Here is a 16,556-nt window from a genome sequence, read left to right as displayed (position 1 = left end):
CGCGCGAAATGCGCACAGACGGAACTGGGAGGGCGACCCCGCTCCGCCAAATGTCCCCGCCAATCAAGCCACAGCGGAATCTCGCAGGGCGGCGGATCAAGCTCAAGGCAGGCCATTGATATCTCTCTCGTCGAAGGCAACAACCACGACAGCCCCATCGCTTCCATCACACTTGGAAGCTTGGTCACCATGTCATACCTTCCCGTCAGAGTGAACTGATGTAATTGCTGGGAACGTGGCCTACCGACATTCCGAGCCTAACTGAGGGAAGGAGCGGTTTCCGTTGACTCTTCGCCCTCATTGCTCACATCTGCTCTCCAACTAACCTCCCCCTCAGCGCTTACAACGCCCTCCCACCGCATTCACCACTCTCATTTCTCTGACACAGCTCTAGCCCGCTAGAGTCTCGGTGCATCGCCTAGAGCGATTTTCATCCATTTCTCATTCTTCACCCTACAGTTCTCCTCTTCTCAATTACCTAAGCTTCACCTCCTCTCTTGACGCCTCAGTACCTATTCAGTCGCTCCTTATATGACAAGTATTCTCTTCTCCACTCCAGCTATCCCGGACGCCCGCCCCACCTCTTCCACCGCCATCTCTCCTGTTCCGAAGCAACACCAGAAACTCACCCCCCCATCATCACTCAATTCTCGTCTTCTAGCCTACCAAACTTGAGGGTACCCCAAATAGTCCCTTGCTGACAAATATTCTAAAAATCAGCCGCCAGCAAACCCCAGATTATCTTCACTACTCAAGAGGTGGTAGATCCCGTGATTAAAGCTGGATAAATTCGGTCGATTTCGGGACCTCCGCCGACGCTTCTCCCTCAAAGACAAGAGGATGTCGGCCCTTCCAAAGCAGCTCGGAACTATCGACGGTGCAACCCAGACGGAGCCGCTCACTCGCAAAGCAAGCCAAAGCCCCCCTCAAGACGATGTATGTTGTATATTTGTCCACGCTGGGGCCGGCTATCACAGCATTCAGAATGAGAGGATCCACCTTCAGGCATGCAATGAGTACGTTCTCGCTCTATTCTTATTGCTCGTTTCAGCTAGGTTGTTAACATTCTGGGAAATGACTCACTTTCATATAGGGCTGCTGCTATGGCCATGATGATCCTTCGTAATGGAGGTAGTGCAATTGACGCGGTGGAAATTGCCGTCAAAGTGCTAGAAGACCGAGAGATCACGAATGCCGGTTACGGAAGCAACCTCACCATGGACGGCGTTGTGGAGTGCGATGCATGCATTGTCGACCATCATGGCCGCAGTGGCGCTGTCGGCGCCGTAGCTCGTATGTGGTCTCAATATACCTCCCTTCCAATGCTAATTTGATAGTAGAAATAAAAAATCCAATATCATTGGCGCGATGTGTCCTCAGTCACTCGATGCAGACTCTAACGCTTCGCCGCGTTCCGCCGAACCTGTTAGTGGCGCAAGGGGCGACAAACTTTGCCATCGAAATGGGCATCCCCATACTTCCCATGGACGCAAATATCTCACCAGCAGCCAAAGAGAGATGGATCCGATGGAGAGCGGATCTCAAAGCAGCAGAGCGAAAGGCGAAGAAGCAGGGTGCTCATACATCCACAATGAGGATTTCGGTGAGGATCCCGGATGCCGGTGAAGAAGAGAGAGTCCGAGAAAAAATGCGGGACCAGCACGCGCAAAACATGCTCCAGCAGGGAGCTCTCATGCAACAATCAATATCTCCTCCTGACTCAGATCAAGATCCGCTCTTTTTCGCGACGAAAGAAAATTCCACGAGCCCATCAGGCCCGTCCGAACCTTTATCTGACTCTTCAACATCCTGGAACAGCGACGAAGCCATGAACACTCCAGATTCACCTACATCTGAGCAAGTGCGGGGACAACCTATGGCTCCTGCTCATTCCATAATGGAATCTTCTCGGAATGCATTCATCAATAGTACCCAACAAGTTCCGACAGTCAAGTCATTACGAGACATTACACCGCAACTTCTGGCAGAAGACTCTATGATGCAAGACACTGAAGACCCTCCAAGACACCGTGTTGGGCATATTTCAGCTCGTAGATCGTTTGGTGATGGTTCTTCAGATGACTCTGATTCCACATCAAGCGCCAAAACAATACAACCCTCACCTGATTCACCACATGCTGCGGCAATGAAGATGCCTTTACCAGAGACACCTTCGGAGAAGAACATCGAGGACCCCACACCTAGATGGCCAACTCCGTTGAATCATGTCCATGAAACTGCACCATTTCCACCAACTGCTGTCCCCTCTTCTTCACCCACGAAGGACCAGGAAGATCACATTACGGACACTGTTGGCGCCATCGCAGTCGATAGTTGGGGCAACATCGCATGTGGGGCTTCCTCTGGAGGGATCGGAATGAAACATCGAGGGAGGGTCGGCCCAGCCGCTCTTATCGGTATCGGGACCGCTGTGATTCCGGTTGACCAAGATGATCCAGAGAGAACAACCGTAGCTACAGTAACAAGTGGCACCGGTGAGCATATGGCAACTACAATGGCCGCTACAGTAAGCGCCGAACGTCTATACCAGAATATCAAAAGAACCAAAGGAGGGTTATACCAAGACGTAACCGAGGACGAGGCCCTAAAGAACATGATTGAGAACGAATTCATGGGTGAGTTTGTTACTGCTCGATATTGACTCCCCTGCTTTATGCTTACAATTCACAGGCCACCCCAGTGTTAAAAATAGCAATTCCGCTGGTGCGATTGGAATACTAGGTGTTAAGAAGACAGTTGATGGCGTCTTTCTTTACTACGGCCATAACACAGATTCCTTCGCAATGGCGTCCATGCATTCAGATGAATCGAAGCCATGGTGTGCGATGTCACGCAGCAGTGGTAACGGAAGCATCGCCCAAGGCGGACGTATGTTACGATATCGGCGGAGAAAGAAAACCACTGTCATCTCACGATAGTGCCGGGGTCTACAGGGGGTTTTAGGAAACCCCCGTTCTCCGTCCAGAGTTGTACCCACTACAACTTGGCTCGATCGCACAAATGCACGGCCTAGCCATATCTGATCCGGGATCTTGGAACTTGCAAAACAGTCAATGATTCTTTCCTAGACTACCTCGAAAACTCCTGTCCGCCCTTAGTAGTTTCCCCTAATACTAGTCCAGTTTCCCTGTCTTGAACAAACTCGGTCATATTCAAGGACTTACCGACTCGTGTACTGCGGCATTCTGCAAACGACATAAGACTTCTCACCCCTACAACCTTACTTCAACATCTTTTCTCTCACCTATGCGATGTGTTCTTCCTCTCCAGACTTTAGCGAGCATTTCCTGGTGTTTTGATAGCGCTGACGGCTTCGGAGGCTTCGGCATATGAATGCATGGAAGGATGTGGGCATAAGTGTATTCTAGCAATTGGTTTATTATCATATTATGATTCCTGTACGGAGTTTCTCGGGCCGTGGGTGGCCATGGAAACTCGGCGTGGTGTAGAAGGAATGGGAGGTAGTACAAAAGACAAAATATTTCTTTCTTAATCTGGGCCCGCCACGCAAACTGGCTATGTTGTTGTGATATGTTACCTGAGTCTCGTGGCTTCCAGGGGTTCGCCAACGCGGACTTTACGAGCATCTCATTTTCGTCGAGCACATTAATGGTTCTTAATGCTCCGAATGTATAGGTGAGGAGGCAGAATAGAAACCTAGGCTTTCATTTATAATGGTTCTGATACTGTGGCCAAAGATTTTGCATGGACTCTAGACTCTAGCTCTCTAAACATGACGTTAATCAGTCACAGCATGATGATAATCCTGTTCCAACGCCTGAAAGTACCGACAATACGAACACAGCAATCCCGCCCGAGTTCCCTCAGCTCTGGATGCTCTCTAGATCATACATTAAAACACCCATCACCCAGCCTCTGAGAAGTTCGCTAGGCATGCATAGGCGTACCTGAACCTGCCGGCGTGTTTCCACCAGGGGTCGCAGAATCGGTGCCACCGGCTCGTTTCTTCTTTTTCTTTTTGCGGGGGATGAGAGCCGGGGTAGCAATTTGGGCACTGCGGAGAGAGAGGTAGGATCCGCATGTCAGACAGAGATTGGAGGGTAGATCTGGGGTGCAGAATACTACAAAATTCAGTTTACAGCTTACAGCTTACAGCTTACGGTCTACAATTTGTGATGGCTGGGGGAGGAAGTGGGGGAAGCGGAAGAGAAAGGGAACGACTTACTGCTAAGGCACACACTACAGACAAAGCCAATGTCAACTACTTTGCGGTGACAGAAACATGCGGCACGGAAATCTACGCCGCTGGTGCTGGGCATGATGAGACTTCGTCTGGCTGTCGAGTCTGGTAGGAATGCCATCATGAGATATTGTAGGAGCCCTTCCGGTCTCTCGGGTTTCATATAAACCCCGCCTGTGGCGTCCGAAGCCTGCTGTAGCAATACCGTATCCCCGGCCAACTTGAGAATATCTATTGGTATCCGCTTTCGCTGTGCAGCGAATATCGAGTTCATCACTGGAATGTATTGGTTGGCTAAATCGCCAGAGACGGAGACAATCAATATCCGCGAGGTCAGTGATACACGCGCTGTATGCACTGTCTCTGAATCTGCGAGTGCAGAAAGCGGATTGTCGCCTGCGAGAGAGTCTACGGGGGAATGGAGGAGCGTGGATTTTGCAACGTACGAAAGGGCGAGGGAGAGTGCGCCACCAACCTGGGTTGTGGGTGTGGACGCAAGATCCCTTTCGGTCGTCGAGTCCAGAAGTTTGGAGAAGTTTGAGAGAATGGCGTTTTCAAGCACAGCAAATTGCCTGTATTTGTTCGGGTTCTCGGGTACGCTGGGCTCTTTGGGCAGGCCGTTTATTTCTATATCTCCGTTCGCGGCTCCGTTGGGACGCCTGCGTGGTAGATTGTCTTTGGGGGTTGGGTATAGCCATTCAGCCTTGTGTGTGTGGGATGCGATGACGGCGATTTCGTTTGCATTGCCGGACGCGAGGTGTGCATTTATGAAGACGAGGAGATTAGATATGGCGGCGGAGAGGGGTAGGACGGAGGACAGGTGGGCCCAGGCATGCGGGTTTGTGTCGAGGACTATGGCGAGGAGAGAGGGCGGGGGTCCTAGAAGTTGTTAATCTTATCGGGTCCTCTGAGCGTGAGGAGAATTGTACTGTCGTCTGCCTTTATTTGACGATCCGTGCCGTCAATGGCGTTCATCTTAGTCTGCCTGAGTCTTATTTATAAGCCTATTCTACAAATGGTTTACGGGTGAAGTTGCAGCATTATGTATAGAGGAATGCCACAGGAAAATTGTATACTGTGACAATGCAAGGCGTTGATGCACTGGTGCGTTGAGCATCAGAGGTGAACCACAGGATCCTCTGGAAGCCAGTGTTAAGCTTTGGTCGACGCACAGCCTTGGAGCGTTCTCACGTGATAGGTACGCGCATCTCAGAAGCACGATGGTCGGATTCGGTATATCTTCCCCAGGAAAAGGAATTCCCAAACGTCATCCCTACCTGCTGCAGTGAAACGCTCGTGACATGCACGTAAAAACGGTTAATTCATCTAATGCCGATTCTAGCCTGGCACATTCAGAGCATCGCTCAACAGCAAGATGGCCGATAGGCAGCCTAGCGAAGAGACCTGGGCCGAGGGATTCTCCCTCCTGGATGAGTAGGCCTTGACGACACAAAATGGCATCAGCATCGTAAGAGGTATGCGGGGATCCAAATCTTGGCCCAGGAAATCGCATACGAACTCAGGCAACCTGGTCAATCGTCCGTGCCGAGGTTGTTTGAACCTCTGTGAGAACGAACAAAGCCAGACTCCCCGCCCTCGTTTTAGCAACATCTGCCCCTGCATCTGCAGCTCGGTCTCGCTATGAGACCGTCGGGAGAATCAACTAGCTCGAGTTCCAGAATTCGGGTACGGCCAACGGGTAGTTCAGAGGTGTTCCACATTTCCTGGATTGAATCGGTGGAAGCGTGCATAAGGTGCGGTTAAGCCCCACGTCAGTTTATAGTTGCAACCTTCTTTCCTTCCCTTTCCTTTACCAGGCAGTTTCTCTGCGATCGGTCTCTATACCTCTATAGTTTTAGCACCTACTTTCAGCATGGGGGAAACCATTCGTCGCGTCAATGGCTACGACAACAATGCTTACACATACTACCCCGTCCTCATCGTTGGCGCGGGGGCTTCAGGGATAGCTATGGCATGTAGACTAAAGGATGAGCTTGGATTTGATCAATTCCGAATCTTTGATCGTCAAGCAGGGATCGGAGGCACATGGTAAGCTCACAGTCAGAGGCACATCCAAGCGCTGTCGCTAATCAATCTTCTCGCAGGTGGATCAATCGATACCCCGGCGTTGCGTGGTAAGTAGTACGATCCTCGAGCAACAGAATCACTAGAGTTGATTTGTGATGCACAGCGATGTTCCCAGCGCCTTCTATTCGTTCTCTTTCGCACAGAATCCGAATTGGACCTCTTTTCATCCTCCCGGCCGCGAAATCGTTCAATATTACCATCATGTCTGCCAGAAATACCAAATCACGGATAAGATTCAATGCGATACCGATGTAGAACAATGCCGGTGGCTTGAAGACGAGCAGCTCTGGGAGGTTACTCTTCGGCGACTGGTTGCTGGTATGGGCGATCTTGGAGCTAAGGATCGCATGAAGGTCGTCAAAGAAAAGGGAGAAGCAGCTGTCTACTCTGATACCGAACTTGTCCGTGCCAAAGCTGTCATCAGTTGCGTAGGCGGCCTCGTGGAGCCGAAAGGCTGGCCAGATGACGCTACTGGATTCGAAGACTTCAAAGGCCCTCTTTTCCATTCCGCTCGATGGGATGACACGGTCGATTTCACGGATAAGAATGTGGTGGTTGTTGGAACTGGATGCTCCTCCGCTCAGCTCGTCCCGAGACTCATCAACGCGCCTTACAATGCTAAATCAGTCGTGCAACTCATGCGATCGCCTCCATGGGTAGTTCCAAGCTTCCCACCTCCCGGAGGCGACGAGTGGTGGGAGAAGAACAGTGTAAGACTCATGAGGATCCCTGGTCTTTTATCGGCCCTTCGATTCTCCATCTTCGCCGGTGGGGAATGGGATTTCAGGTTGTTTGGTGGATCTGAATGGGCCGCCAAGCACCGTAAGCTGTACGAAGAAAGGATGTTGGGACGCATGAAGAAGATGGTGCCCAAGAAGTATCATGAGATTTTGACACCAAACTACGGAGTTGGTTGCAAGAGAAGGATTTTTGACAAGAGGTGGTTCGAGAGTCTGAGTGATCCTAAGATAGAACTCACGGCTCAGCCTTTGAAGACGGTCAAGGAACACAGCGTCATCATTGGGCCCGGGGTGTCATATCCAGAGGATTCAAAATCAAACCTGCCCGAGAGGGAGGTTCCCGCTGACGTGATTGTCCTCGCGAATGGTTTCGATACTACGAAGTGGTTGCATCCATTGAAAGTTGCAGGTAAGGGAGGTAAGGATCTCGTCGAAACGATGGAAGAACGAGGTGGGCCGCAAGCATACCAAGGCACTGCAATGGACGGCTTCCCGAATTTCTTCATCATCTTCGGGCCCAATACCGCTACTGGGCATTCCTCCGTCGTCATGGCGAGCGAGAACACGGTCAATTACTCCCTAAAGTTCATCAAGCTACTCTTGAACGGAGATGCAACCGCTGTGGATGTAAAGCATGAAGCCGAGGTTGCATACACTGCGGAGATCCAGAGGAGTCTGAAGAACACAGTGTGGATGAACGGCGGATGCTCGAGTTGGTATTACACCAAGGACGGATGGAATTCGACGGTCTATCCGTAAGTATTACTAAGTATACACAGCCCCAACTCAGACTGACTCTCTTGGCCTAGATACACCCAGATTGACTTCTACCGTCGCTGTGTCTTCCCCAAGTGGAATGACTGGAACGTGGCGTATACAAAGCAGGGGCTGGCGAAGAAGCAGACGAAGCGGGTTATTCGCCTTGTTACTGTTGCTCTGTTGATTGTCGGGTCTTACCATGTCCGAAAGAGGGGGCTAAGAGTACGTGATGTGAAAGCAATGCTGCAACATGGTGTACAAGAAGTGCTGGCTCAAGCCATCCAACTCTTGACTGTTGCAAAGGGTCAAATATCGTCTGCTTAAAGCAGTTGACGACGTTCGTAGAGTACCATAGGAGCCAAACGTAGCCTATATACCCGTCTTCACTGCCACGATAAACCAAGTGTGATGTGTTTCACACTACCCCTCATTGGTGAGCTGCGGACATCACGTGGGTGGGCGCCATTCGCACCTCGGGGTTCCTTCCCCGCATAAACCCCAGAAGAAGTGACGGGCCCGAGCTCGGTGAACCCGGTCCCAACTTCACAGCACCTCTCCCTCCCTCGCTCCCTCGCCGTGCGACCAACCGCTTTCGGACTACCTGCGGACATGGCTTCAACGTCAACAGTGAACGGTAGCGAGACTATGAGTCCACCGAACGAGGCCAGCGGGCCACAGAAGCGGAAGAGCGAGGAGGGCAGCACGCAGCCACGGGCAAAGCGGAATCGCTATATCTCGATTGCTTGGTAGGTGGCTTGCATATGATCGGAGGAATGGATTGCGTACTGATAATATCTTTAGCAATGAGTGCAAGAGGCGCAAGATCAAGTGCAATGGGCAGACTCCGTGCCAGCGATGCGGGAACCTATCGCTCGAGTGTCTGTATGCGCCAAATTGCTGCAACAATTTCAAAGAATCAGAGTTAGTGTCCCCTTAATGCGCAAACACAACTTGTCTAACTGCGTTCAGTGAGTTCAAGCAAATGACGGCGCACATCACATCCCTCCAAGAGCAGGTCGATCAGCTCTTCGCGAACCTCAACTCCCTCAAGACCCAGGTCGATTCCCAGAGCGCGGGCTCGATGAGCACTCCGTACAACACGCAGGACTATGCCCGGTCCATTTCCATGGCCCAGACGCCGATCATTCCTCAGTCTCCAACCCACCAGCGAAGCAAGTCCTTCACAAAGCATCCACGATTCCACGGGCCGACTTCAAGCGCATTCAATCTGGGAGTCGCTAAGTCGAGCTTAAAGACAATGGGGATTACGGGACCGGAGGACGGTCTGGACGAGGGCGTGGTGACCCAAGATGCTACCCCAATGGCTTCTCCGCCTGCGACCAACGCTGTGCTGTCAAAACCCGTCCTACATGCAGAAAAGGATCCGATTTGGTCTCTCACGAAGCACGAGGCGATCCGCCTAGTGCATGTTTGGCACGAAGAAATGGGCATGATGTATCCCTTTATGGATATTTCCAAGGTCGTTCGTTACACCGAAATGCTTTTTTCCTTCGTGGAGGCAGCCACAAGATCTGGTCTTATGCAAGGCGGCCTTCCTGGGGCCGACGCGATCATGGACGCTCAGACCAGTATTCTTAAATTGATTCTCGCGACTGCCTTGATTCTTGAGGGCTATGGAAAGAATCCGCTGGGGGAGAAACTGTTTGAGAATGTGCACAAAGTCATAGAGCGAACCCTTCTCGAGCCTGTTGATCTTAAGGGTATTAATATGCTGGCGCTAACTGTGAGTTCCATAATTATAGCAATTTCGATTAAATGCTAATGCGTGTCAGGCCATGTACCATTTCCACAGGGATGATGAAGCGCTCGCCTGGCGCATTATCGGATTAGCAGCCCGACAGTGTTTAGAGCTAGGCCTCCATCGCCGTGAGACTTACAACACTGTCTTTGCTGATCCAGAGGAACAATCAAGCGCGATTCGCACCTTTTGGTCAGTTTACGTTCTCGATCGTCGTTGGAGTTTTGGAACCGGGATGCCATTCGCTCTGCAAGACGCAGATATTGACCCGAATCTGCCGAAACCAGTAAGTTCCCCATAGCTCACCTTGGTGAGTTGTCATAACATGTTTGCCAGGACGATTCCACACCCTATTTAAATGCAATGATATCGTACAGCACCATTGGATCCAAGGTGTGGAAATCCATTGCCAACTCCGATGGGGCGCAGAACAATATCAACAAGGAGGATATTGGCTTCCTCGATTTCCAAGTCTTGAACTGGCATCGATCGATTCCAGAATCTTTGAAATTTGTGCATCCCGAAAGCGGCCGATCAGCGGACCCACCCTCTCGAGGAATTCATCGTCTTCAGGTGGCGCTTTATCTCCGAGCAAACCAAATGCGCATCCTCATTTACCGGCCAGTACTACACACAGCAACAAGTATCATGGAGAACCTTGAGTTCGCACACACTGTTGTAAAGGTCTCCAAAGATACAATTCGCATCCTGACTTACATCAACCAAACATCAGACATCTACCGGACGCAACAAACAATGTTCAATTACTTCCTCATCTCAGCTTTGGCGGTTCTGTTTCTAGCTGTTGCACACGCTCCAGCTGAGTTCAGCTCTCAATGTCGGGACGAGTTCTACATGGCTCTCGATTTGGTGCGTGGGTTTTCGGCTAACTCATATGTCTCGAAACGACTATGGAAGACGATCAGGGTACTGAAGGAGGTCGGACCAAGGCTAGGCTTGAATGTCCGGGCTGTTGAGACGGCAGACGCGCACTCCTCGGCAGCAGTGGCGATGGCAGGTCTTGCGGGCCATCAGGTGGATGAGATGGCCATCTTCTCGAATGGCCGAAATAGCCATCCCTTGGATACTCCGCATGGAATGGCATCAGATCTTACAAGTCTCTTTGAGGCTGCCGGTGGCTTTTCGAGTGTGTTACAGAATGGCTATGCACTCTCTTCTGCAGAACTGTCGAATGGAGAGCTGGCAAGTGTCTTTGGGCATGAGGATGAGCTCTCTCGCATTATGAGGGATTTGTTCTGAGAGGGCTGGGGGGCTTTCGCTATTGAAGCTGTTCGTTGATTGGCTGGCAGAGGAAATATGGAAGTAGGCTTTATAGCGACATTGCAATCCTAACCGGCATTAAGGAGGTCATGTCTCAGGCTGGACTCCGGGAGGGGTTCGTGCCAAGCCACATCACGTGGTGGGCGCGGGGCTGGAAGCAGACGGGCCAAGGCTGGCGAGGAACCTCCACTGCCACAGACGCCCCGACGACTTGCCAAAACATGTATGTAACAGCCGCCCATTCTGATGATCTGTCGCTGGGCCGCATCTGATAGCATACATACCCACCCTCCAACCATCCACCCTCCCTCTCTCGATCACTACCCTCCCCATCCCTTCGCCGACCGAGCCACAAACGGCTTCCTCAAGCGCAAATCTATCGCAACCACGCCACGAGAAATAGCCTACATAAGATAGCACGTCGTAGTCGCGCCTTCATGAATTAGGTCACAAGGCATATAAGCTACTTGTCCGCGAGCACATCTACCCACCGATTCCACTCCCGGAAAACACTCCCCCCTCCCCGCCCTCTTCCCCACATTCAAATTTGGGCCAGCCCACTTCTCGGTTTAGGAGAATTGGCCACTCTTCCAGGCCCCATATTTGACATTTCTCCAATCAAACAAACTATCCACGCGCGATTGGTACCCTGAGACATTCTCTCGCGTGGAGCAGCCAAAGCCGCGCCAGCACAGCGACGCTTTCCCACACATACACACACTCACCAGCCAACATGTCTTCCTCGTCACAGGTCACCGAGTCATGGATATCGTCATTCTGCGGCCTTCTGGGTCACGAATACTTCGCCGAGGTCCCTGAAGACTTCATCGAGGACGACTTCAATCTCACGGGTCTGCAGTCACAGGTGCCTATGTACAAGGAGGCACTAGAAATGATATTAGATGTGGAACCGGAAGATGACGAGGACGAGGAGGACGAAGAAGAAGAGGATGAAGAGGATGACGAGATCCTGGGTGACGAGAGGCCGACTGGATATCGGAGGGCAAGCGACCGAAGGCATCTGAGGATAGCATCAGATCTCAGCGTGATAGAGAGCTCTGCCGAACTATTGTATGGATTGATACACCAGCGCTACATCACATCTCGGCCCGGCATTCAGCAAATGTCGGAGAAATACGAGATGCAACACTTCGGCACGTGCCCACGCGTTTACTGCAGTTCGTGCAAGGTCCTGCCAGTCGGGCTCAACGATACCCCAGGCCATGAAACGGTCAAACTGTTCTGTCCATCCTGTCTAGATGTCTACACACCACCAAATTCCCGCTTTCAAACTGTTGATGGGGCCTTCTTCGGAACGACATTTGGATCCCTCTTCTTCATGACCTTCACAGATCTCGATATCGGCGGCTCCCGCACATCATCTGCCGGCGCGGCCGACGCCCTTCTCGCCATTCAAGCCGCAAACGCAGAGGCCAAGGCCCGGAATTCCTCTACCACACCTGCTAATGTCACTTCCATCAACGGCGTTGCGCCGCACAACCTTGCGCCTGGCCTTGGCCCAGGAAATATCTACGAACCTCGCATATACGGCTTTAGGGTTAGCGAACGAGCAAGGTCAGGACCCCGAATGAAGTGGCTGAGGATGCGGCCAGCGGATATTACGGACCTAGATGAGACGAGGAGATATTGGGAGGAACATGGTGCCGAGGATGTCGACAGGCCAGATGACGACGATATGAATATGGTGGATGTAGCAGCAGATGGAAAGGGCTTCCAGGTCGATAGGAGGAAGAGGGTTGTTGGTAGGAGGAGACGAGCGAACGGTTCAGGGAATGGAGAAGGGAGTCCGATGGACACTAACGGCGTGGGCGGTGCTGTGTAGGATTATCGAATAAAACAGCCCTTGTCTGCGAGTTTAAGGGAGAAACGGTCACGATTGATAGGCCCACGGTACACAAGAGGTTTAGTAGTCTAGGTTCACAGAAACGGATCGGATTAGTTTTAGTGTTTGGTGCAGGGAAGGTTACCAGTTGGGTTAGATTCTTTCGTAGGGCTAAATGCTCACCTTTTCTCCCTTTCTGGTTTCTCTTTCTCTTCAACTTCAATTCATCCGATCCTATTGGGACTTAGTCCTTAATGAAGCTATATTCTCTTTTCAAGTCGATGCTCTCAGTACGTGGAGGCATCTATTTCGAGCGTATAGCAATCGCCTCTCATCATTCATTCTCCTCTATCACACGTTATCTTCCTCATATATTGTCCATGGCTTCCATGAGAGCTAAGTTCTCTGTACATATTACAAGGCTTGTTAAAACAATACGTTTACATTTCCTCCCTTTTCTTCTTCCAGCCTTGCTCTAAAAATGTCCTTCCTACTCTCCTTAGAAGAGAGAGCTATCAGAAACGTCCAGACCCAAGGTTTGAGTCAGGACAACAAGGTACGTGTATTGGTTCCGAATACAGGCACTATTCTGATCTGATCTGAGCACACCACTGTTCTCTCCAACCCGAATGTTGCCGCCTTAGTAATGTTTCTATGATCCAAAGCCTTTACGCGATTCAATTCCCTTCGACCTTCAGCCTGGACAAGCTACCCCGCCGCAGACAACCACTGAGGATCGTGCGCACATTTCGAATCGTCCTGAGCCAACTACGAACTCTTCTTGATATCGTTTTGTGTTTCTTCTTCCCCTAAGTCCATCCATATCCCACCACTACTATTTCCTCGCTTTCCTCTATCAAACACGCTCGGTGGTGTGCTTTCTTGTTTTCGCCTTGTCAAGTCAATCTAGAGCTTCGCCGAAGATGCTCAGCCCACCATTCGGAGGATGTTCAGCCCTCGTGTTCTCAAGCTTGCTCATTGGACAGTCTGAGAAGGCGCTATCACAATGCAACCGAGTCTATTCTTGGCACAGGAACAGGTGTCTAACATGGGGTTATCGATATCTGCCAAAGGTGGGGAGAGGTGTGGTCTTTGCCGGTTGTATCCACGACGCCTGCCTGTCACTAACCACAGCCCTTCCGGTCAAGGCTCGTTCTGCACCAGGCTATTGAGAAATCGCAGGGGTTTTCAGCCCCCCGCGCCATGAACTTGCTCCCATTAGTCGAGGTTGGGTGAATACAGCCTCATATAGCTGTAAAGGGAATAGTTGTCAGGACCCCGCCTCCGCCACAACATATCCCTCCTCCAACGACCGCCCGACATCAACGCCATCACCAACTTTTGTCCAGGCACTCAAAAGCTAAGCCGATCCAGCATGACTGGGCCGAATCTTGAGGCAGCCGTGGGAGAGGAGTCTCTCGCCAACAGGCATCATGAGACCCCACCATCGTGGGCTTTACTGATTCCCAGGTGTGTTGGCATTTTATAGCGTATGAGGCTCCTTAGCCCAGCCAAGTATAAGTAGACCTCGTATGTCTGGTCATAATCATGGTTTCGGTGTTTCCTTTGGCCGTTACAAACTCAATTCCATCTGAACATTCAAGAGATGTCTGGGACAGCGCTGACAGGGTCGTTTCTGGATTGCGGCCCTGGCAAGTTGCCTCAGCTGGACTTTAGCTGCGCTGGACCTAGCTGCGGCTCTCTGAACCAATTCCCAGGAGGAGTGGCTACCGACAGTGGAAATAACTTGGATTTCAAAAGTAATGCGCGATGCGATTCTGGAAACTCCAATTATATCAGTCAATATGTGTTTACTCAGCCTTCCACGGAAATCGACCATAAGGTCTCTCAAGAACAGAACATCACTTTGCCCAATTGCAAAGGACTCCACGTACAAAGTGATGGGACGAGTGCGGGCACAAACGTAGATTCCTTAACCAGAACGACCGGACCTGATTGTGAGCCTCCTCAGCCTCCTAAGGCATCATCGTCTGTCATTGTGGTTCCTCCGGCGCAATCTTCGGCACCTGGTGGTGTACAAAGCTCCGGGGCACCTCTCGCGGCGTCTTCATCTGCCCCAGGTGTTGTTGGCCCCATCAGCAGCGCAATAGGGGGGGGTGCAAGTTCAACAACGGCGGGTACGCCTCCAACGGGCTCTCCAAATCCCACAGAATCTCAACCAGCTCAGTTTACGGGGAGCGCAATCCGCCATCGTCATCCAAAAACAGGGATTTTACTTCTGTTCTTCTTTATTCTCGGTTTCTTCATTCAAGGAAACTCAGCATATCTCGTGGAGCATGAAATGGGTCCTGATACGCAAAGGAGAGCCACGTACAAACTTCGGGTCAGAGCATTGTCAGACAACACCCGAACTTTCGCTGAACAGCTTGGGGGTTATGTTGCGAAGAAGGTCAATGAAGGCCAAGGAAGTGGCGGCCAAGTCTTTGCAGACAAGCTTATCTCAGATACGCTTTCGACGATCTGTCAAAACTTCTTCTCTGGCGGGGCTGCTCAGTCCTTCTCTCCGGTTGTGGTTGACAATTGCATCACAGCTATCTATGACGATAGTGTTGCTGTCAAGCCTAAACTTGAGTTCCTCTCAGTCTTTGGAGCGAGCATGTTCTGCAATTACCTCACTAGCCAGGCCTACCCGATTGCGGACCAGTTTTCTAGCGAGGCTTGCAAGGGCCTGGAGAATCTCATAGTAAACCCCAGGACTTCATCTTTAGTACCATCTGTACCAACATCGGTACCTCCACCAAATCCTCCACCTACAACGCCTAATCCTCCACCTACAACGCCTAATCCTCCACCTACAACGCCTAATCCTCCACCTACAACGCCTAATCCTCCGCCTACAACACCACCCACAACACCGCCTCCTCCTCCAACTACAACGACCAGACCACCTTTTACAAATTCATCCACTCCACTAACATCTTCGACGACGTCCACGACGTCAGCGACTCCTTCATGCCCGGCAGAGTCAACTTGCAGCGGGAACTGCGTTAACCTCAAGACAGACCCGAACAATTGCGGAGCCTGTGGCGTTGTGGTGAGTCACATCTCACACTAACTCTTTTAGAATTCTAAGAATGATTATGCCCCCCGTAGCAAACCCAGAAGCTCTCTATTCTAACTTCTATATTACAGTGTGCTTCCGGAACATGCTCAAACGGCGCATGCTCTCTCAATTCATGCTCTGGGCAAACCTGCTCAACATTCGGACCATGCGGCCCCGGAGGTAGCTGCGTCTGTGCCTCTATTGTCGACGGCACTGGATTCTGCGTCAGTGGGACAACTCCTTGTTCTGGGCTAGCAGACTGTGCCACTAACGCTGACTGTCCTCTCGGTGCTGTGTGTGCGGTGGGTACTTGCTGTACCAGAAATGTCTGCATCGTGCAAGACACTTGTGGCGGATCATCTCCCCCTGCAGCTCTATTTGCGCGTGAATGGGATAACGTGGCAAACGACACCATTGGTCGACGTGCGATTTGGGATATTTAGGTAAGGATAAATGAATGCTTTAGTATTGAGCTTGCGTTGGTGTCGATAGTTTGTAAAGTCAGGCTCGTCGTTTCGTTGTAGCGTCTTTATGGGTGACTGCGACGGATTTCCTATGATATGGATAATGTGATGATGTGATGGATGGAACGCTCCTTAAAACGATATGTAGATATGGCCAATGTATGTAATGCGTAATGGAAGCGTTACCGCTTGCATGGTCACTCTTGAAGGGAAGCCCTTGAATGAGAACGAACGGTATTTTCTTCCATGCCTCTTCCCAATTACCCGTGTAGTTTTAATTTGATCTCTTGATTTATCTTCACAGAGATCTTCACGAGGTTTCTGATCGAGCAGCTT

General features: G+C 51.0%; 6 protein-coding genes across 6 annotated transcripts; 5 read left to right on the top strand and 1 right to left on the bottom strand.

The window, feature by feature from the left end:
* Positions 1 to 532: 532 nt before the first annotated feature.
* On the top strand, positions 533 to 3,086 carry BDR25DRAFT_19087 (N-terminal nucleophile aminohydrolase). Its single transcript, XM_033684281.1, has 4 exons — positions 533 to 1,016; positions 1,094 to 1,293; positions 1,341 to 2,636; positions 2,692 to 3,086. Exons 1-4 carry the CDS (start codon positions 841 to 843, stop codon positions 2,937 to 2,939), a joined length of 1,920 nt encoding a protein of 639 aa, XP_033549020.1. The 5' UTR covers positions 533 to 840; the 3' UTR covers positions 2,940 to 3,086.
* A 615-nt stretch (positions 3,087 to 3,701) lies between these two features.
* On the bottom strand, positions 3,702 to 5,348 carry BDR25DRAFT_259636 (RNA polymerase II transcription factor-like protein B subunit 4). Its single transcript, XM_033686596.1, has 3 exons — positions 5,152 to 5,348; positions 4,208 to 5,101; positions 3,702 to 4,103 (listed from the first exon to the last, which is right to left on the bottom strand). Exons 1-3 carry the CDS (start codon positions 5,195 to 5,197, stop codon positions 3,910 to 3,912), a joined length of 1,134 nt encoding a protein of 377 aa, XP_033549019.1. The 5' UTR covers positions 5,198 to 5,348; the 3' UTR covers positions 3,702 to 3,909.
* A 478-nt stretch (positions 5,349 to 5,826) lies between these two features.
* BDR25DRAFT_342166 (FAD/NAD(P)-binding domain-containing protein) lies at positions 5,827 to 8,151 on the top strand. Its single transcript, XM_033693689.1, has 4 exons — positions 5,827 to 6,271; positions 6,328 to 6,357; positions 6,414 to 7,805; positions 7,860 to 8,151. The coding sequence occupies exons 1-4, from the start codon at positions 6,096 to 6,098 to the stop codon at positions 8,131 to 8,133; spliced, it is 1,872 nt and encodes a 623-aa protein (XP_033549018.1). The 5' UTR covers positions 5,827 to 6,095; the 3' UTR covers positions 8,134 to 8,151.
* Positions 8,152 to 8,347: 196 nt separating this feature from the next.
* Positions 8,348 to 10,960, top strand: BDR25DRAFT_284704 (uncharacterized protein). Its single transcript, XM_033688131.1, has 5 exons — positions 8,348 to 8,555; positions 8,611 to 8,730; positions 8,779 to 9,553; positions 9,603 to 9,854; positions 9,905 to 10,960. The coding sequence occupies exons 1-5, from the start codon at positions 8,419 to 8,421 to the stop codon at positions 10,826 to 10,828; spliced, it is 2,208 nt and encodes a 735-aa protein (XP_033549017.1). The 5' UTR covers positions 8,348 to 8,418; the 3' UTR covers positions 10,829 to 10,960.
* Positions 10,961 to 11,582: 622 nt separating this feature from the next.
* Positions 11,583 to 12,692, top strand: BDR25DRAFT_313350 (uncharacterized protein; the record flags this gene model as incomplete). Its single annotated transcript, XM_033691373.1, has 1 exon — positions 11,583 to 12,692. The coding sequence occupies one exon, from the start codon at positions 11,583 to 11,585 to the stop codon at positions 12,690 to 12,692; it is 1,110 nt and encodes a 369-aa protein (XP_033549016.1).
* A 1,338-nt stretch (positions 12,693 to 14,030) lies between these two features.
* BDR25DRAFT_302932 (uncharacterized protein) lies at positions 14,031 to 16,375 on the top strand. The gene is made up of 2 exons (XM_033689909.1): positions 14,031 to 15,747; positions 15,846 to 16,375. Exons 1-2 carry the CDS (start codon positions 14,299 to 14,301, stop codon positions 16,197 to 16,199), a joined length of 1,803 nt encoding a protein of 600 aa, XP_033549015.1. The 5' UTR covers positions 14,031 to 14,298; the 3' UTR covers positions 16,200 to 16,375.
* Positions 16,376 to 16,556: the final 181 nt, after the last annotated feature.

This window comes from Lindgomyces ingoldianus (assembly GCF_010093535.1).
Source record: "Lindgomyces ingoldianus strain ATCC 200398 unplaced genomic scaffold BDR25scaffold_12, whole genome shotgun sequence".
NCBI classification, from domain to species: Eukaryota; Fungi; Ascomycota; class Dothideomycetes; order Pleosporales; family Lindgomycetaceae; genus Lindgomyces; species Lindgomyces ingoldianus.
The sequence above is the reverse complement of the archived record's forward strand: the minus strand, read 5'-3'. Positions and strand labels throughout refer to the sequence as shown.